Source organism: Salminus brasiliensis, chromosome 1 (genome assembly GCF_030463535.1).
Source record: "Salminus brasiliensis chromosome 1, fSalBra1.hap2, whole genome shotgun sequence".
NCBI classification, from domain to species: domain Eukaryota; kingdom Metazoa; phylum Chordata; class Actinopteri; order Characiformes; family Bryconidae; genus Salminus; species Salminus brasiliensis.
In genome coordinates this window covers 88,548,949-88,570,071 of record NC_132878.1, presented here as the reverse complement: position 1 = coordinate 88,570,071, position 21,123 = coordinate 88,548,949, and the positions used below count along the sequence as shown (strand labels likewise).

Below are 21,123 nucleotides of genomic sequence, written 5' to 3'. Positions count from 1 at the left end.
GATGACTGTATGTTAACATTTGACCACAAGCAGTGCTTGTATACGAAGTACAAGAAAAAGTTCAACGAACCGGCAGAATCTCCTGTGCACTTCAGATTCCGCATACTGCCGCTGCCTGTAGCTCCTGTATATAAGCATAATATTGGTGAACACAGGGCATTGTAGAGTTTGGCAAATATAACATACTAAATGTGCCATAACCTTTGTATATGTCATAGTTTGTTCTGTTGTATTTTACTCCAATAGTACATGAAGCAAAACACAGAATGTTCAGAAGTGTTTGTTTTCATGCAGAAAAATAACAAAACATGTTGTTTGACCAAGGGTGTCCAAACTTTTGCAATTGTATGTAGATGTTCTGGATATATTACATCTTAAACATCTGACACAGGGAACTGAATAAAATATTTATTACACTACAGACATATGTACATGTATATATGTCAGCACACTATATTGACAAAAGTATTGAGACACCTGCTCATTCCCATTTCTTCTGAAATCAAAGGTATTAAAAAGAGTTTATAGCTTTTGTTGGAGTAACTGTCTTTACTGTCCAGGGAAGAAGGGTTTCTACCAGATTAGGAGCATTGCTTTCAGCAATAACAGCATTAATGAGGTCAGGATGTAGGGTGATCACTACCCTGTCTCATCACCACCTCATCCCAAAAGTATTATACCTCTCTAGCCCACACATTGCATTACGCATGGGCGCCTAATCATTCGCACATCTGTGTCAGCAATAGGTGCAACTTAAAGTAGTTGCATGCATTCGGTACAAGGGGTGTCCACAAACATTTGGACATATAGTTTATTTTGGATGTTTATCAAGCATGTGTGTGTGTTTGTGTGCCTTCCTCACTTGTAGCCCCATGCAGCAATGGCCAGTATGAGAGCCAGGATGAGAATAGATCCAGCGATGGCTCCGATGATGATGTTGGTACTGATGATGCCTGCCAGGAAAAGAGAGGCCATGTTTACTCCAGGGCTGAGATGGCGAGGGACTCGGATGCACACTCCACAAGACAAGACAGGGCTAATGCTAAATTTAGCACTCATATGTGATTAAACTGCAAATTTCATAATAATGCAGTTTTAAGATTAATAACAGGAAACCCACACATGTCAGAAAGTGCTGGCTGGAAGACTGGCAGGCTGGTAGAAAAATTACATTCCAAACTGGATTTATTTGGATTCGCATAAAGCAAGACATCAGTGGAGCTCTATTTAAATTCCTTACTGAAAACACCACTGGAAAGAGGACAGAGCAAGGAGACTGTTCATTTATTCACACATTTCAACAACAGTGGCTCTGCAACCCATTCTACATCATTTCAACCCCAATCCTATGACTACTACATTTAAATTCAAGGGGAAATCCACAGTTTTTGACATTTCTCACCAATGTCATTCGACATGGTTTCACTTGAAATGGTTCACTGTAAGGCAACTGACTGAGATTTCTATGCAGTGTTGGCGATAGGAACTAGGGATTGTGACATACACAACACAACAAAAATCTGTATATTCCTAAATATTAATATTTAATATTTTAGGTGAAGACTTTCTATCAAATCTTCTGCAATGTCTCCGACATCAAACAGTGTCCTCTTTGCGGCAGACTAAGGTTTGAACACGCCACACTACACCAATAACAGTCCTATATGTTCTCCTATCTGTGTAACATGGTTCAAATGTAACGTACTCTGGATTACAGCATCAGCACTGTGAAAAAATCTGGGTCACTGTCTATAGAACAGCGCACTGCACACCAAACCACGCTGACTATGTTTAAATTTGAACCATGTCATTATGCAGCCTTTTTCCACAAAAATCAGTGAAATTCTTCTTTAAAACATGCTAATAAAATAATGCTAAATGATTCCAGCATGCTTTCAGTGACCATTAGCCTCACTGCCTTGTTTGGGTGAAGCATTTCTGTATCATTTGTCCTTTAGGTTGTGTGAAATAATGAATAAACAACAGCAAATAAAGAATATATCTTCTAATAACAGATTTCTTTAACGTTTCAAAGCTGCTTTTGTTCATTTTAGTTAAACATTTAATTATAGGTGTATGAGTTGCCCTAGGTCAGTGGTCTCCAACCCTGTTCTTGGAGAGAGTGTTAGATCTGGGTTGGAGTTGAAACCTGCAGGACAGTAGTTCTTCAGGAGAAGGGTTGGAGGCTACTGGTGCTTCCAATGGTTCTTTGAGCAATTACATAAAATAGTGAGTATGAAGAACCCTTTAAAGGTCTAAAGAACCATCATTTGATGTAAATGTTCTTCACCAATTTTAAAGGTTCTTTACACTTACACATTTCATTACAAACATGGTTCTTTATGGAACCAAATGTGCTTCTTCTATGGCATCTCTCAAAGAACCATTTGTAGCACCATTATTGTTAAAAGTGAAGACATTTCATGGACTAAACCTCAATACAAAGTCAGTGAGAATAACACAGATGTCGCTCGGTCTGAATTAGTAAAACAGAAGAAAAACAGTGAGAGAAAGAACTAGGAACAGACCAACCACAACACCACACTGAATAACACCACCAAAATACACAGACTCACTCCAAACAAGACATACAGTGTTAGAATGGGTAGACTAGCAATGGAGAAAAGGAGGAAATGGGCTGATAAAAGGGGTATGGGAAAAAACGAGTAAGAGGAAAAAAGGGGAGGAAGAGCAATGTCAAACACCCAACAAAGAAGAACTCAAATCTGACCTCACTGAAACTCCAGCAAAAGACATGAGCCTGTCGACAAAGAATGAGTGCGTGAAAAACGAAAGCTATGAAAAGAAACAGAAAAAAGAAAAGGAAAAACAATTTGGACCGTGTGAAAATGCACGTGACTGGCGAATGCAGTTGAACATGAATATGATAACAGAAATCAAAAGTCGGACATCAAACAGACAGATGAGAAACAGCTCTGTGCAGGATAAATACTGTTACCAGTGCGTTTATAGAGTGTTCTGTCCATCATGCTTTAGGTAAGTACAGTAATGGTAAAGATGAACAGCAGGGCTCACCAGTCTTACCCCATAGGGCCGCAATGGTGAGTACAGTTAAGCAGACGTCCACCTTATTCCACCTGTTATTCTTAGTCCCAGGCAATTTGTGTGTGTGAGGTGAGATCCTGCTTCATTGGACTAAAAACCTGCAGCCCTTTTGCATATAAGACTAGTGACTATTTATAAAGTTTCTTTTTATAAAGTGCATTTTTATAGCACTGTTCTAGCTATATGATTGGACTGTGAGAGTTCAGTGAGAGCAACTATGGCTGCAAGTTCCAACCAATGACTGTATAGATCATATATATCATATATAATAGGGGTGTAGCAGTACATAAAAGTCATAGTTCAGTTCACTCTGTGTTTTGGACTTTACAGCTTGGTATAAATTTTGTAAAATCCCCCCAAAATAACAAAAAGTGGGAAAAGGCCATTATATCAGTGAAATACTTGTTTATTTTCAGTTGATTTACTGAACAGTGAAAGATACAGAATAAAGAGAGATTAACAAGACTACAGTTCCCACAATACCTTGCAAATCCAATGGCCTACCGCTTAAGGGTTAAATTACCATAAATACCCTAGTGGTGTGCACCGTATATACTCTTTTTGACTGTGAACCAAACAAACTGTGAATATCATTACACCCCAAATATATACAGTCAGTGGTTCAGCTCCCTCGTAATTGTAGTAGCCTCTCGTTCTATGCAGAAGACGGTGGTTAAATGTGGGATAGGGAACTGTACCTGAGGATGTGGCTGTGGGGCCCACCACCAGGTAGCTGAGAGGAGACGTGGAGTTACAGTCTTCACCCGCCCAGCCCAGGTGACACACACACTTTAGCTCATTGCTGCACACCTGTAACGTGCCAGACACATTCAGAGGCCCCACACACACGTTTGATTTCATTACAACATAACAAACAATACAGGGATTAATGAGGTTAGCATCATTAATGTTCAGTCTGCATTAAATTTACTACGATGATTTACATGTATTGAATTGTGCAAATGCACTGATTCATCCAAATACAGAAACACACACAGATAAAACAGTGCTCACAGCTAGAAAAGTGCTCCTGAAGAACAGGAAGAGTGATTGCCTCGCTAATGCTTTGGTCAGATGTTGCTGGGGAGTTGATAGTTGGCTGCTATGACATTTTAGGCAGTTTGGCTATGTTGTTGCTTGGTTTTTGCTAGGCGGTGGCTATGGTGGTTGCCAGAGTGTTGCTAAACAGTTGCTATGGTATAGGAGGTGACTACTAAGGTCTTGAGTGACTGTATATCTTTTATATGCTAGGATTGTTGCAAAGTGTCCCAGGTGGTTGATAAGGTATTGCTAGATGGTCAATAAGGTATTGTTAAGTGGTTGAGTAGGTATCACTAAGTGACTGATAAGATATTGCTAGGCAGCTGTATAAGGCATTGCTATGTGGTTGCTAAGGTATTGCTAGTTAGTTGATAAGGTATTGTTTGGTGGTTGATAGTTATTCAGGTAAAACTAAGTGACTAGGTGTTTTCTAGGTGTATTGCTAGGTGGTTATTAAGGTACTACTAAGTGACTGATATTACTAACTGGCTGATAAGGCATGGCTGTTAGGGTATTGCTAGAGGATGATAAGGTATTGTTAGGCTGCCAATAAGGTATGACTAGGTGCCTACAAAGGCATTGCTAGCTGGTTGATAAGGTATTGCTAGGTGGTTGATAAGGTATTGCTAGGTGGTCAATAAGGTATTGCTAGGTGGATGATAAAGCGTTAATCATTTGGTGTTTAATAATATACTGCAGACATGCACACTTACCCCATGTCCAGAGCATATGATCCTGTCATTGGTACCAGGGCAGGTACTGAAGTTGAACTCCTGCATTGGGAGGCATTTGTGGTTAAAGCAGATACGGTCAGTTCCACATGCTGTGCCGTCCTCTACATAACCCAAATCAGTGTCTCCATCGATCATCACGTGCCCTCCACTGAAACACATACACACACACACGTGTCACTGGGGACTGGAAATGACTAAATTGGGGAAAACAGCTCCTAAAGTATCTTCTTATTTTTGCATCTCTGAGGCTTGGAATTGAGGAATATACTGAGGAAAGATTAATTATTTACAGTTAAAAAGTCTATTTTTCTATACTGCTGTTCAACTGTTAAGAGTTTCTTGTTTATGCATGACTGGACACTGTATCTGGTGTTTTTACTCTATATTTGATATGCATGTACATATTAAGAATTAAAGCATATAAAATTGCAATTATAATTTTATCCATTTGTACCAATAATTACAATAGTATTCCAAAAACGTATGCACTCATTTCTTCATATTTTCAAAATAAGAAATTCCAAAATGTTCTTTTTACTGCCTATATTTTACGATAGCATGCTACGTGTTTTAATAAATTCATTAAATGCAAATCTGAGATTCCAACATGTGCTAACTCTATACCAGAAGTGTAACACTCACAGATCTCAGTATATGTGTTTGTGTGTGAGTGTGTACATGCTTGTACATGTACCTGCAGTCCAGTGATGCACTGTGTTGGGCCACAGAAAAGGAGGTCAGTCCTCCCTGTAGCTCTCCCAGTCTGGGTGCTGGGGAGATGTTCGAGCACAGCAGGTATCCGCACTGCACATCCCTAAAAACACATAAGCTCATCACATTTGTATCTCTTGCACATCCCCGTCACAGTTCTTCATGTGTCGAGACATTCAGACTCACTGCTTTTTACACTGTATCCATGTGTCCTTATCTCTCCCACAGTTCCCCTTCTCTGTGCCCTCGATGTTCAGCTTCTCATAGCAGAACTTATCTGCAGATGTAGCTTCTACAGACACAAAACAGCATAAAACACATCACTGAGCATATTTTCACAAAAGTAATCCATAGGCTGACAGTGATGTAATTAACTGGTGGTTTTAGCACTCACTCTCTCCCCAGATGTACTTGCACTGTCTGTCTTTGGTTTTGCATCTTCCATTAAAACATCGGCCCTGAGAGGAGACAAGAAACAGGCTAATAAATTCCAAAAGTTTCATTACATAATATTACAGACACCACATATTATTTAAATGTAATATTTTATATTTTTATATTTAATATTTTTTAAGTATGAGGTACTTTCTTACATTTATAATTATGTATCATTTATTTACCTATTTAACATTACATATAACCTACATACATCAATTATTCACAAATTATATTATGGATTAATAATTTACCATATATATTTATAGTTTGTATATATTTACTAGTTATATATATATATAAAAGTAATAAAGTATTATATTTGCAAATAAATATTTAATGTTAGTATAACATTCTATACATTAAAATGTATTTATTTAGATTATTTTATTAATTATATTATTTATCAATCAAAACAATTTATTTGCAAATATATTTCATTGTATTTTATTTATACATAAATCAAGATACAATTACCTGGACTTTTTTAGTGTTATTATTAATTTGTATTATAGATATAGACTAATAGAATTTTATAAAATTTACATTTGTAGTTTATACATGTTTTTTAATGATGAAATGAATATTTTTCAAATAATATGATTTACAATACAAATTATTAATAATAATTATTATTAAATATTTCTTTTTTTTTTTTTTTTTTTTTTTTTTTTTTTTACTTTGTATTACTAAAATGTAATATAATGTAAATATAGCATTAAACATAGCATAAAAACAATTTAGAAAAATTAAAAAAATAAAATTACCTGATCTTTTTCACAAGTGTAGCCATCCATTTTGTGCACGTTCGGAGGGCACTGCAAATAAAAACATTTTAGCTCAAGGCTCCACTTACACAGGCCCTTACATGACCCATGACATTACATGACTGCTGAATCCTGACTATGATAAAAACACATTCAGAGTGTATGTGCGCCCTCACCTGGCTGGAGTTACCGGTGCAGTTCTCTGGTATATCACAGTCATTTACTGCTTCTCTACAGATCACACCCATAAACTCCATCTGTTTCAACAAGACAATCAAAATACAAGCCTCTCACCAACACACAGGCACACATGGGCAAGCTCATGCACAGGCACGCTTACACATAAACCTCACAGCTGAGCAGTTCTTACCTGACAGTTATTGCAACAGAGTCCATTACTGCATTTGGAGCCCTGAGTTAGAGTGCACTTGTTACAGCAGTGTTCCCCTTCTCTCGCACACTCCTGCAGAGAAACAGAAAGAGCTAAACATGCTGGTCTCTTATAATGGCAGTGAGAGATGGATGTCTGGGATGTCCAGAAAACCCCTCACCGCTGGGCCTCCACAGTCACATTCCTCTCCTGGCTCCACAAATCCGTTTCCACACTCTGGAGGATCCAGCAACTGCAAAAGAGGGACATGCAGATGAGTAGAAGCTGGTTTATGGTGGTCAGTAACATACACTATATGGACAGAAGTAATGGGACACCTGTTGATTCAATGTTTTTTCTTGAATCAATGGAATTAAAAAAAGAGTTTAACCTGCTTTTGTGAGAGTAACTGTCTCTACTGTCCACAAGATGCTTTCTACTGGATTTTGGAGCACTGCTGAATTGAGGATTTGATTGCATTCATCAACAAAAGCATAGAAGAACTGGATGTCATAGAAAATGGAGGATAGAAGAGAGAAATCCTGTACTTTGAGTTTGTTATTGTTACAGTGTGGTGTGGGGTTTGGACTCAATTGCAGTTAAACCTTTTGCTTTATTATTATTAAATGAAACTACCCCTCTTATGGTGTGTGCTTGAACTCCCAACCCTGATAATGGGAGCCCAGTGTACTTCCACTGCGCCACCACAGCTTAAACTGTTTTCTCTTTTCACTTCAGCCTCTCTTTACTGTTCACAACTTAAACCCACTGTTACCGTTCGCCCCTCTACAAAGGTGCGACAGGGAATTGTGTTTGGCTGGGTGTATTTATACCGTGCCATACAGGTGATTACCGCTGGGGATTTTGGGGCTTGGAGTTCTTTGCTCCAACCCCACCAGCTTTCATACTTTGCTGGCCGGGCCCCCTGCTGGTGGCTGACGGTACATGCTGCCTGCTCACAGGAGGAAGATGTTATAAATGCTCTGAATGGTGATCAGAGCTGTAGATGATTCCATAATGACTAAGAAAGCTGTGGCTCATCATAAAAAACGCAATAATAAGATGAATATCCAAAATGCTTAGGATTTGAAAAGAGGGGATTGCACCCTTAGGCAGAAATAAATTATTAAAGTAAAAATATATATTAAAGAAATCTGTAAATAAATCATCAAAAATTGATTTTATTATTTAATAATGTCCTGGGATCCCCAACAAAACACTTGAAATATAGAATAATTCCTAAGATCTTAAAATTGTTTCCGGTGTCTAGATTATATCTTAATCCACACTGTTCAGTGTTCACTGTTCAAGTAATTACTGAATAAAATAACAGCAGATATTAAAGTGATAGATGATTCAAAGCTTTTGTACAGCAGAGCACATAACTTACATATTACTTTAAACCAGTTTCTGAATAATTCATAATAGCCAATGGGTAATAAACCTGAATAATACGCCTACGATTCAAGGACTTAACTAAGACTTCACGGACAAAAGTTTACAGCTATATTGTGACACACTGCAGAATTTAATATGACATAGTTAAATCCCCCTAATCCCTACATACAGATATATCTGTATCTGATCTTCTCAACCAAATCTCAATTCTTCTTTCCTGAACTACATTACTTAAACATTAGCTTCATACTAGATGCTGAGTCACAGTAGATACCTGAATAATAAGCATATCAGTTCAATTCAGTTTAAATGAATTGGGTTAATGACTGGACTGCACTATTTTTACCAAACTGACTGGATTTGTTAGCGCACGCTCTAACAAAGGGAACGTCCTGAGTCATCAAAACACTCCACAACTCTCATTGGGAATGTTAAATATTGGGACGTTAGCCAGGATGCTCACAGTGTGCGAGAAAGTGTGATTTGTTACTGAGCTCATTTGCATACTGCAGACGTCTGCAGCATCAATACTGCAGAATGCTAATGATTAAAGAGTAATACATTATGCAATCCTATTATCCTATCCCATTAACCCTTAAATGCAGTGCGGGAGGGCAGTAAGGCAGGGGCAGAAACTCACTTTAGAGGGTTTGTTGAAGAGACATGCTCCACCACCGCTGTTTAGGAAGTTGTAGTACTCCTCCACATTGCAGTCAGAGAACCTCTTGGGCAGGTAGAAGCTGTCGGAGGGAGAGAAAAGCACAGAGAGATCAGGTTATACAGGATTAGAAAATGCAACCCACAGTAGTTACAACAGATCTACTTAAAACCCAGTACTACTAATGACATACTACAGTAGTTCCCAGTATTTACTACAGTAATTCATTTTGTTAGGGTTTTTTAAATCCCAATTTTATCAAGGCAAATTCTCACACCACTATATAAGTCTCTCTGATCGCACAATGATACCAGTGGTGGGAGGGTGAAGCCTTGAACATGCTTGCTTGGAGATGCATGAAGCACAACTGCCTCTTTTCCTACTTCCACACAATGATGGGCAGCTTGACACACTTGGTGGAGAACACCAACTGCTAATTCTGTTACATTAGCTAACAGATGCCCACACTGACTTGTACTGCACTGAACGATTGAGGGGGCAAAAGGGAGGACCATCTAATTATGTTCTCTTGGGATCCCAGCAATGGATGGCTGCAGCATCACTGGAGATTGAACGCACAATCACCCAACAATAGGGCTAACGCTAAGACTCAGGAGCACAATCTGACAAACCAAAAAGGCAAAAGGCCTTAAATAAGGCTTTGGAGGACATTCGGACATCCACATATGTCAGGTTCACACTAATAAGATCGTTATACTCTTCACACCACACACCTTGTAATCATGAATCTTCTAGTGGTTATGGTTTGCACACTACACGACTGATCAGTGACATGAGCTGCAATATATATGACGGGGGATCATGAGGCACCAGCGATCACCCTAGATGGACTCGTGCCTGTCTGACACTATTAATATCGCCACTATTAACTTTCTGTTGTATCTGCTTTGGTAATTTTTATCATTAATGTTTAAAACAGTCTGGCCAGAGGAGGATGGGTCCCCCTTGTGAGCCTTGGTTCCTCCCAAGGTTTCTTCCTCCAGCTCTGAGGGAGTTTTTCCTTGCCACTGTCGCCGTTGGCTTGCTCACGGGGGTCTTTGACGCTTCATGTTATTCCTTCTTTCTTCTCTGTCTCTGTTCTTTATTAAGTACTAATTATGTAAAGCTGCTTTGTGACGACAACAGTTGTAAAAAGCGCTATACAAATAAATTTGACTTGACTTGACTTGACACTCAGTGAGCTTTCAGATTGCGTCTTTTACACAGCCATAGGTGGGTGGGAGTGTCTAGTGAAATACTAGCCAGTGTGGCTGTCTGAAGAAGTGGCAGTTAGTGTTCTCCTCCAAGCGTGTTCAGCTGACCAATGATTAGTGGCACTTCAAAAAGAAGCAGCTGGCTGGCTTCACATCTTGGGGGAAGCATGTGATAGCCGTCACTCTCCGAGCACTGGTTTTATTGTGTGAGAGGTAAGAGACCAGTGAGTGGAAACTGGCAACTACAAAAATCAAGCAACATCAAGTGACTGGTGTTAGATTTAGCCATAACGTGTAAAAAGCTGATGTTGCTAAACGCGACCATAGCAATCGCTCTCTGTGGACTAAAGTGTGAACTAAGGGTAGAAGGCAAAAAGACACACATAAACACCAACACACACAAAACAAACCTGGACAGAAGGTGGAGGACATACACCGACATGGAACAAGCTGCACATACTCAAGATCACAGAACATAGAACGACTGGTACCCTTTTGGTTTACAACTTCCCACCAACACAGTCTTGAGATGTTGAAACACAGTGTTTGCTGTGTCTTGTGCTACAGGAACCAGACCTAACTCTGCATTGCTAATGCAAGGCTACTTTATTTACGTACGTCTCCAGAGTGGTTAGCATTAGCGTAGAGGTGTCAATCTCAATCTCATTATAGAGTACTCCTGATCCATCTCACTCTGTGGCTCTGAGTCAGCAAAGCCTCCTCCAGCGGTCCGGAGCCATTGCCAAAATAATAATGCACACCACTCGATCCTCTGCAGAAAACTAGTCAAATCACTCACCTTGTCTCGGCTCCATCTAACCTAGACTGCTCTTCGTCGTCTAGGCTTTCTGTTATTCATTTCTGTGTACCGCTACATCATTTTTAAAGAGCAATTCTGCTCTCACTGACTGAAACTAAGGGGCATTTGATAGATTTATTGTGCACTTAGCAAAATATATAAAAATGCAAAACTCCAGCTCCAAAGGTATACAGGCCAACTCGCCTCCTACAGCAGTACCACACTCCTCCCTAGAGCAACATTTTCTGGGTTAAAAACTAGGAAACCCTTTTCTGATCAAGTGTCTTGAAGGTGGTGTGGATTTTTTTTAAAAGCTGCGATTGCTAATATTACTGCTAGAAAGTAAAAAATCAGTAGCGAATTCAGGAGGCATCCAATTTGGTTTGGCTAAGCAACTCAGCCCTCTGACTACCAATTTTACTTAGCTAACATTAGCCAGCATATTCTAATATAATGAAAAATGGTCGACTGGTTGTTCTCTACTGCCAGCAGAACATTGCAAAATGAGCACAAACTGAAAAATATTAGTATTCAGTGTATTCAGAAGGCAGTATCCATCTTAGTTTGGTTGGCCAGACAACTCAGCATATTTTAACTAACTAAAGTAAAATTGGCCAACTAGCTGTTTTCTAAAGCTAGAAAGAGATGGCAAAATGATCAAATCTATATTGGTTTGGTTGGCTATTTAAACCAGTGAGTTGGCTAAAGATGTACCCCAGCATGCTGTTATCTATCTGAATTAAAAACGGACGACTGGCTGTTCTTTAAAACCAGTAAAAAATGGTACAATAATCAAAAACTAAAAGAACAAAAATCCCTCGTGTCTTCAAAAAGCAGTATCCATCTGAGTTTGGTTGGCTACTCAATTCAGTGAGCTGGCTAAAGTTTTACCAAACACGGCTAACATTAGCCAGCATATTTCAGCTATCTATCGTAAAACGGTCAACAGGCTGTCGTTAGTATATAAAGCAAATGCTGAAAAATAAACACGGGTGTATTTAAGAGGCAGTTCTCTATCTTAGTTGGCTGTCAAGTCAATCCAGTTAGCTGTCTAAAGCTTTACCTAACAATTGCCTGGACGTGTTAGCTATCTAAAGTTATTCAAAATGACTGACCATCTGTTGTTTAAAGCCAACAAAAGATGGCGAAATGAGCAAACACTGAAAAATTAATCACTAGTAAATTCAAACGGCAGTATTAATCTTTGTTTGGCTGGCTAACACTATCTTTCACTTACATTAGCCAGCTTGATTTTAGTTAGTTAAATAAATGTATTAAAAAATGACACAGAGAGTAAATATGCGCTTTGTTTTAAGGGGCAAAAATGCTGAATATGGGAGCACCTCTGCCCTTTGGCTTCGGTTATTTCTGAAGCTGTCTCTGCCAATAACTCAAGGCTAAATAACTGCCTGTCCAATGTTCCTGTGAGTCTTGAAGGCTGTACAGCTGAGCCGGTGTCTGCCTGTCTGTGCGTAGTCTCAGATCAAAGACCCTGTGTGTTTCCATTACTGTCAGCACCTGCAATCAAGTAATAAAGCAGTTACAGGAACCATTACCAGTGCTCTAATGGTCAACACGGTCAATGGCTGCTTTTTAAAGGGAATGTAATCGGGACCCTTGTCCTCCTACTCTAGAAATCCGCCTCTGCTTACCTGCTCAATCTTGAGAGATTAAATCAAACGTATACCTGCGCACAGGCAAGCTTTCACTGTTGTTTTTAAAAAACACCAGAACACAAGCAGAAACGAATTAAAGAAGAAAAAAAAACAACCCTCCCACAAACAGCGGAGTTAGCACACAGTTCAGATGTGATTGCACATGCAAGCACTGAGGGAAAAAAAACTCAGCCATCAATGGAGTGGCAGCTCATCACTGAACACACGTGCCTGGAATTCCACTGATATTTTGATTAATAAACCTGGAGTTTTTGGCAAAGAGCTGGGAAAGGGGATTGCACTGTGGCATCCATAGATGAGACGATATAACAAAACAATGGCACAAAAAAAGGACAAACTCATCTAGACCCCCAAAACCTGTTGACCTGTAACATTTGGGTCAGAGTCATCAGACTTTCTCAGCTTCAGAAGTCCCGACCTTCGCTTGAAAAACCAGAGTGGGTGGCGCTCAACAGGCTCTTTAACTCCTAAATGGGAGAAAGTGACTAACCCCGCCCACCAGATGTATAACGGCTAGTACTTTTCATAATACTTTAGTTTAGGGATCCAACACAAGTGACAATAAGCCATTAGCAGTAAACGCATGTAAACAATCAACCTCAAGAAGGCTGGTGACCATGTTTGAAGGAAACTTTGGATAGTTGGTGCAATGCCACTTGGGTAAGACCCCTGAGCAGAAGTATTGCTCGGGAAGCTAAGCACACAGCAAACACAGAGAGTTGAGGACACGTTTTAGTACGTTTCAGCCAATGTGCTCTGTCACTAAGCCCATAGTCATGATTACAAGCACCGTTGTGCATCTGATCGGTGTGACAGAAGAAACAGTAAAGCATTCTTGTGGCTTTTTTGATTAAAGAAATTTTTATGTTATTTCTGAATAAAAACACTATTTTTTAGTACTGTTCCAACTTTTTTGCAAATAAAAACTATTAAGACTTAAGAAATTAAGAATTTCATTCAAATTAGTGTCTCAATTCGATACTGTTCGATACAGCCCAAATAAGGAGTGTCTCTAAATGTTCCTTACATTAAAATGTTCACTTTTTCATTTTCAGTTTATTAAAATATTCACCATAATAAAGGTTTAATATTTGAAAGAAAAGCTGTAACGCTTTAGAGTGTCCTGATTTAATGCTGTGGCAAAAGGCATTTATTTGTTCCATTACAATGTATCATGGAGAGGCTTAGCAAAAGATAAATTCTTCAAAAAAAAAACCCAAAAAACTTTTTTTTGCTCTTAACAAGTTAACCATGTTTTTAAAATCTCTCGTATTGTTGCTTGGCCAACAATACACATTGAGAAGAGTCATAAAACATTAGTAAATATGCCTCAGCTGAAACTGATGAAATGGTGTAAGATGTCTGATCTGTGGCTCCTCCCCCTTGACCTGTTTAATGTTTACTCCCTTGGGGATGGGGGAGGTGGGAGTGGGGGAGCTTCTTATGTTCATACTACTGACCATGAAGGGCTGTGGGGTTGACAGGATAAGATTAAATGTCTCTTGACGAGCGGGTAGTTAGACAGTTGCGCCACTTAAGAGCTGTGAAAGCATGTTAATTTCTGTGTCCAAAGAAGTACAGAAAAGTACATTTACTCAAAACTGTACTTTTATGTAGTGTAATTTCACAGCTCTAGACCAGCCCTACGGTCTAACTGCTGCCCATCAAGTATGAGGAGATTATTAGTTCAATTCCCAGCATAAGCTCAGCACTCCATTGTCAAAGCCTCCCAGTTGGGATGTTATGTGATAGGGGGAGGTCTAACCTGCAGATGGTATTAAACAGTAAACGGATTGAGGGGGCGGAGCCACAGACTAAACATCTTACTCAGTATTTAATCAGTTTCAGCTGCAGCTCATTTTAGTCTGACCTTTTCCTTATTTTATCTAGTGAAAATGTTAATTTTCTTATCCTTTGTTAGAATTACTCATCTAAAAGGGAGGAGCTGGTTCTGTAGAGGCGATGCTACAAATCAAACACAAACTAAAACACTGTACATCTTAAATAATCCACTTGTAAGCAACCAGGTCTTCATGGCTGATAACATGTTTCATGATTCATGAAGAAGGGCTTTGTGGCAGAGAGCGATAGATGAAATTGTAAACAGCTTGGATATAGTCCTGAATGAGAATGACATTACACACACTGCTTCAGTCGGTTGAAAATGGTATTTAAGCTTTGAGGGGAGGATCCTTATCAAAATCCCCACGCATCAAGCTATCAAACGAGGAGCTGTCAGCAAAAGAAGGTGAAAAAAAACATGAATAATAAAACTAAGAGACTGCAGAAAACAATACAGAGACTAGGCGCTCTGTATCTTTCCCACATCTCTCTCTCTCTGTTGGAGAAAGTAGAGCATTGAGGCGCTTGGCCAAAATGCTTTTGGATGGAACGAGGAAGGGCGTGATAGACTGAGAGCCCTCCCCCAAAAGCAGCTGATTGGTTGAACGAGTAGCAATTCACGGCCAGGCTTCTGCTCACCTGCTGTGCCATTCGAGATTGAGGGGAAATGCAAAAGGCATTAAAAGAGATGGGTAAACACACACACACACACACACACACACACATACGCGGACATAAACAGACACACATACACACACTGACAACGTCGCAAGGTTTATATGGCCTACTGCTGTGACCATGTCCAAACAGGTCACAAAACAGAGGCTACTGTAAACATTCAAACGTACTGTAAAGGTTTATTTCAATTATCAAAACCTACAGCAGTTTAGACCTGTATTCTGCGCAAATCTACAGCACCATTCAAAAGTTTGCAATGGTCATTTGCATAAACCCAGCCCACCAGTGAAAAACTCATCATGGTTAATGTGAAGACTAACTCGAATATACAGAAACAAGGCTAAAAAGGCTAAAAGCTAAGGCTAGGCTGTCTGGAATAAAACTGGGGGACCATGCTGTGGCAAGGATAAAGGCTGACGCTAGGCCGACTTTAAAGAAACTGGGGTACCACGGTACATCCTGCTACGCACAGAAGTTGAGGGAGCAGCTAGAAGGCCTATAAGGCAAAGACACACAAAGGCCGCTCTCTGGTAGACTGGAAGAAGTAGAGGGACTGCTATGCAGAGAAGCCAGTAAAGAGAGTGGGTGCTAGGTGGAAGCTAGGTTAAAAGTCAACCCAATTGACTTGGATATGATCTCTTTATCTAGCTAACCTCACACTTCTCAGAGGGGACCCAGGGAGGACTGCAATAATACAATACAAACAGTAATTTTCTGTTACAGTGTTAAGCTATGCTATGATATTTATTTCCACAAGCCCACTATTAAAGGGAAAACTTTTTTTAAAATGTTTTTTTTCTGGGCAAAATACCAGGGTTGTAAATAAAAAAGCTAGTAAAACTGCATTTCTACATCAAATAACTACTTAAAATACTTAATATATGCATTCTATGCACTAATAAACATGTAGTGTATTATTTAATACAATATCTCACATTTCAAATATGAGACATTCTGGATATTAATTGTTAATATTTACAATTAACATTAATTGCTAACTTCCTTCTTCATAATGATTTCTCAGTCGTTATGGAATCCCCCACCACTATTTTATCATTAGCTTTTTACTAATAAGTTAAAACATACATTGTGGAGTAGTAGTGTCAGAATACTTCTATAACGACTATATTTATTAAAACAGTGATTCCAAACTTTTGAACAGTACAGTAAATATAAACTCACAGGCCACTTTATCAGAAACCTCACACCTTGTACTGTAGCACATCTGTCGCCATGTACCCTGGCCAATCTCTGCTCTGCCCACAAAAGTATTCCCTCATATCTCTTGCTTTGAGGTAAGCTTTATAGAACCCTGGCAAAACTCCTATTCAGCCTCACAGGAAATTACAGTGCTCAGGTTTTGTCAGAACACCTAAATTTAGAGTGTGTTATTAATTCACACTGAGAATGCGTGAAACAGGTCACGCTGTTAGGACAAACTGAAAGTGGACTGGAGAACTGTACGTGGTAAGTGTGTAAGTGTGGTGGTAAAGACTGTTCAATCTCACAACAGTTGCTACAGAAGAATGCACTTGTAGGTGCAGTACCCTCAGTGGTCAGTTTCTGGTTAGTGCCGCTCAGGGCCAGATATCTGGGGTGGTGGACAATTTACAGCCTGGAAGGAACACCGATGTGAGAAGCTCAACCTGTAAATGTTACACTCATACCAGCACCACTCACACTTCTGTGTCAGTGTCACGGCTGTGCTGAGATGGTCCACCACCAAATAATATTTGGTTCTTGTGGTCAGAAGCTGACCAATAATACATGGAGTGGAGAGAGGCTGGTACACTGTGCAGTTACAGTCTCTTATACAGTCTCTGTAGTGGAGTTATAAGATGGATGTTTCTCATAAAGTGGCCAATCAAGTTCAAGATATGGCTGAAATCTTGCATGTTTAAAATAAAGGTGCCAAAAAAGGTTCATGAGCAATAACATTTGTATTAGAGAACCTTTAGATTGGTAAAGAACCTTTACAACCAGGTTCTTTAAGCCTTCAAAAGGTTCTTCATGCTCACACATCAATTACATTACCATGCCTTTTTATGAAAGCAAAATTATTTTTGAAAGTGTGGATCTACAGGGTTCTCAACAAGCAGAAGGTCTACAGTGGCCTCTGAGGGACAAGACATACACAGTATATACAAAGTTATCAACACTTTCTCGTGAAGGTCACTAATCTGCTAGTCTTAGTCTTCTGAATCTGCTTAACTCAGTATTTTCTCAAAAGCCATTCTGAAAGATCTATAAGCTCATTAAATTACTGCCACCTAGTGGTCACATCTGAAAAATGACATTTATCTCTCAAACCTTTGAAGCTTTCAGTGATTTGTAAGGTAACAATGGGACCAGCATGACAGAGAAAGTGTTGTTTATTGGGAAGGTGCACATACAGTACATAACCAACACCTAACACTGACAATACTGACTCACTGCTTGTGTCAAAATAACAGATGGGGTAAGCAGAGTGAATGACAAGCTAATTGCAACCAAATGGTATCATGACATCAGTATCTAGAACAAAAATGCCTGTTGTGAAAGACTTTGTGTGCTATTTGTGTGCTCGCCTGTATGTGTGTAATGTTTATGCAGTCTCTGGGAAATGTGCTTGATTAGAAACTTACCCAACATCATCCATTATGCAGCCAGACCATTTATCATCGCACTTGCACTCCCCTGCGGAATGACAGAGACGGTACAAGAAGAGCGTTTGTGTGCATTTGTGTATGCAGGTATGCTTGTCTGTATGCCCTGTTTACTGGTTAGTCATTTCTATGTTAAACAAAAATACAGAAAATAAGATTTCTGACATGGTTGGAAAAGATTAAAGATGTTAGAAGGAAAATGTTTCAAAAGAAAAAGAGAGAAAGGGAATTGATCGAGAGAAGACTGAGATAAAGCATGCAAAACAGAGCTGAATCCATGCAGACCTCCTTACCATTTAGAATCCTTTTCTTGTCGGAGAAAATGCCGATATTCTGTCCCAGTGATTGCGCTAGAGTGATGGCCATTTCTTCTGTTTTTCCATACTGAGAGATAAAAAAGAGGAAGAATATGTCCCATCGTTTTTAGAGATGTGTTTTTTCTTGTGAAATGTTTGTAAAGAAAGAAAATGTTCAGTATTTGGAGATTATGAAATGCTGAGTGGGGAGTTGATCACTGCTTTTAGCTGAATTTTGAAATTTGCAGCATATTTAGGTTATCAGTGCACACGGTTTAACACTGTGGAAACAGCAAATCTAAACTGACATGTTAATGAGCTCATGCATACTAATGACCAATGCTCTGCACCTCATTGTGTGACAAACTGGTCTCAGAAGAAGAGCCAAGAATTCTTATAAAAGCAGTTTGGTAAAATACAGTCCAAAACCAACAATGTTAAAAATAGAAAACTACAAAAGGGTAGAATGGTTGCCCAGCTAAAGTGGTTCCCAGTTTCAGACATTTGCTACACTGTTAGTACATGGGTGGAACTAGCATGGATCTGTCCCTGCTGGGTAGTTGCTATGGTGTTGTTGTGGTGTTTGCTAGGTGGCTGCTATGGTGTAGTTGTGGTGTTTGGTAGTTGGTAAGTGGTCGGTATAATTTAAATAAAGTGGTTGTTATGTTGTTATTTCGTGGTTGGTATGTGTTTGATATAGTCTTGCTAGGTGGTTGCTGTGGTATGTCACAGTGGTCTTTCACAGCTGTAAGCTGCAGCTCAAGGGAATCATGTGGCCAGCCTACTGTGTGATTTATGAATGAACATAACTGAATAAACGACTGCATGCACTGAACGGTGGCGTCCATACTATGGCAGTTCAGTGTAACTACATGTACTGTTACACCCCTTACTCACATATTTCTGGCATGTTATAATGTTAATAGCATTTAGGATATTGTCTAATACATTTTTCACGCAAAGCATCTTGAGACACAGGAATACAGTGTGTAGGTTTATGTGGATCATAGGAAATTGAAATTCATATATAAGACTAATACAGCAGTTGAGTTTACTCTTACAGTAAGACTATTTTACTGCTCCGCTGAACAGATTGGGTTGTTATGTGTTTTTATACTCACATCTAAATAACGCTGTAGTAATGTTTTTTCAGTTATGTTCATTCATAAATCACACAATAGGCTGGCCACATGATTCCCTTGAGCTGCAGCTTGCAGCTGTGAAAGACCACTGGAAGTCTGAAACCATAGTCATGTGACCTCTGGACGCCTACTCAGGTCATTTCTGTAACCTATGACTGTAATGGTTTAGGATGCAGTTTTCTCATCTTATAAAATCTGCTGTGTGCTTCAATAGTTACCTCATTGACTCCTCCCCCTTTAGTCAGTGAACAGACTCCTCCCATGTACGAGGCTCCTCCCCAGCTGCTATGGAAACGGTTACCCCTGGAGACACAAAGAGAATGTATTAGATGTGCCCTTTCGCTGGATCATAAAACAAACGGCTGCTGTTGCTACACTGCCGGCATACGCTGCAGGACACAGGAGAACTGTGTGTGTGTGTGTGTGTGTGTGTGTGTGTGTACAAACGTACGAGAAGAGGTGGACGGAGTCGCTCTTCTCTTTAATGAAGTCTCGCCTGTACTTCATGAACTCTCGAAGAGTAATCATAGGGTCGTCATTAATGTTGAACCTGTTATCTGCTGCCCACGTTTCCATGGCAACCAGGACGATTCTTGTGTTCAGCTGCTCTTTAAAGATCTATGGACATCAACAAAACACCAAAAGACTTGAGAATGAGCCAAAAGAACATAAAGTAGAATATTTATATGATCATATAGATCATATAAAACAATGACGGTAAATGAGAAATGCTTGGAGGTGAATCAGGGTCTGTGGTTCTGAATTTCGAATAAGTCTGGTATTATGCAGCCAAGACCAGGGTTCTCAAACTTTTTACAGCCAAGGATCCCTTTATGACTCCCATCAATTTACAATACTATTTTATTTATTTATATTATTACTTTATTTATACTATTATTACTCATATTCTTCTTCTTCTTATTATTATTATTAGTAGTATTTTATAATGAATTGTATAATAATGAATTATTATAATGATTTGTATTTGCTGGATTTGTGTCTGACCTTGATGTTTGGTCTCAAAAGGAATGTTTGAGCTTTTGATTCCACATATCATTTCCATTTTCTTTATGGAACCAAATGGTCCTTCTATGGTATCACCCAAAGAACCTGTTGTAGCATCTTTATTTTGAGTGAAAGAGTGTAGGAATGAATAGTGAAACTTGGTGTCATCTTGATGCTAGCAAACTACCAACAACCTTGCAAGCAAATGGGATAACAAAGCCAACCAAACCTGGGACATCATGGCATCCAGCTAGAAACCCAATAGTAACAACCTGGAGTACTTTAGAAACACTTTGCAACGACAAGACAACCACTTGTTTCTTTTGGTAGATGTCAAAGTTTAGATTTTTTTCAGAAATGAAATGCAGGACCCCTTAGCGATGTACTGAAGAGCCAAAACACTAAGAGTACTTAATATGCTGTTGGACATCTGCCTGCCACCAAAACAGCTCACTCTACAAAACTTATGAAGGTGCACTGTAGTTTGTGGCACCAAGACAATAGCATCAGATCCTTTAACTCCTGTCAGTCGTGTTTGGTGTGGCACAACAGATAAAACCACTAGCAGCTAGTGAGCTATTACACCATGTGGGAGACCAGGGTTTGATTCCCAGTCTGGGTGATTATCCTGTGCTACACCAATAAG

At 39.3% G+C, this 21,123-nt stretch overlaps 1 protein-coding gene across 3 annotated transcripts in view; it reads right to left on the bottom strand.

Annotated features, from left to right (window-relative positions):
* adam22 (ADAM metallopeptidase domain 22) overlaps window positions 1-21,123 on the bottom strand; it is a 133,146-nt gene that overhangs the window by 17,777 nt on the left and 94,246 nt on the right. For all 3 annotated transcript variants that reach the window (XM_072692275.1, XM_072692277.1, XM_072692276.1), the window contains exons 11-26: window positions 19,924-20,090; window positions 19,691-19,775; window positions 18,328-18,418; window positions 18,014-18,065; window positions 9,163-9,262; window positions 7,306-7,377; window positions 7,125-7,217; window positions 6,931-7,011; window positions 6,755-6,805; window positions 5,947-6,010; window positions 5,739-5,844; window positions 5,536-5,655; window positions 4,821-4,989; window positions 3,765-3,876; window positions 863-953; window positions 71-124 (exon numbers count right to left, since the gene is read on the bottom strand). In XM_072692275.1, the coding sequence (XP_072548376.1) occupies window positions 71-124; window positions 863-953; window positions 3,765-3,876; window positions 4,821-4,989; window positions 5,536-5,655; window positions 5,739-5,844; window positions 5,947-6,010; window positions 6,755-6,805; window positions 6,931-7,011; window positions 7,125-7,217; window positions 7,306-7,377; window positions 9,163-9,262; window positions 18,014-18,065; window positions 18,328-18,418; window positions 19,691-19,775; window positions 19,924-20,090 (1,508 nt within the window). The remainder of the gene's footprint in view (window positions 1-70; window positions 125-862; window positions 954-3,764; window positions 3,877-4,820; window positions 4,990-5,535; window positions 5,656-5,738; window positions 5,845-5,946; window positions 6,011-6,754; window positions 6,806-6,930; window positions 7,012-7,124; window positions 7,218-7,305; window positions 7,378-9,162; window positions 9,263-18,013; window positions 18,066-18,327; window positions 18,419-19,690; window positions 19,776-19,923; window positions 20,091-21,123) is intronic.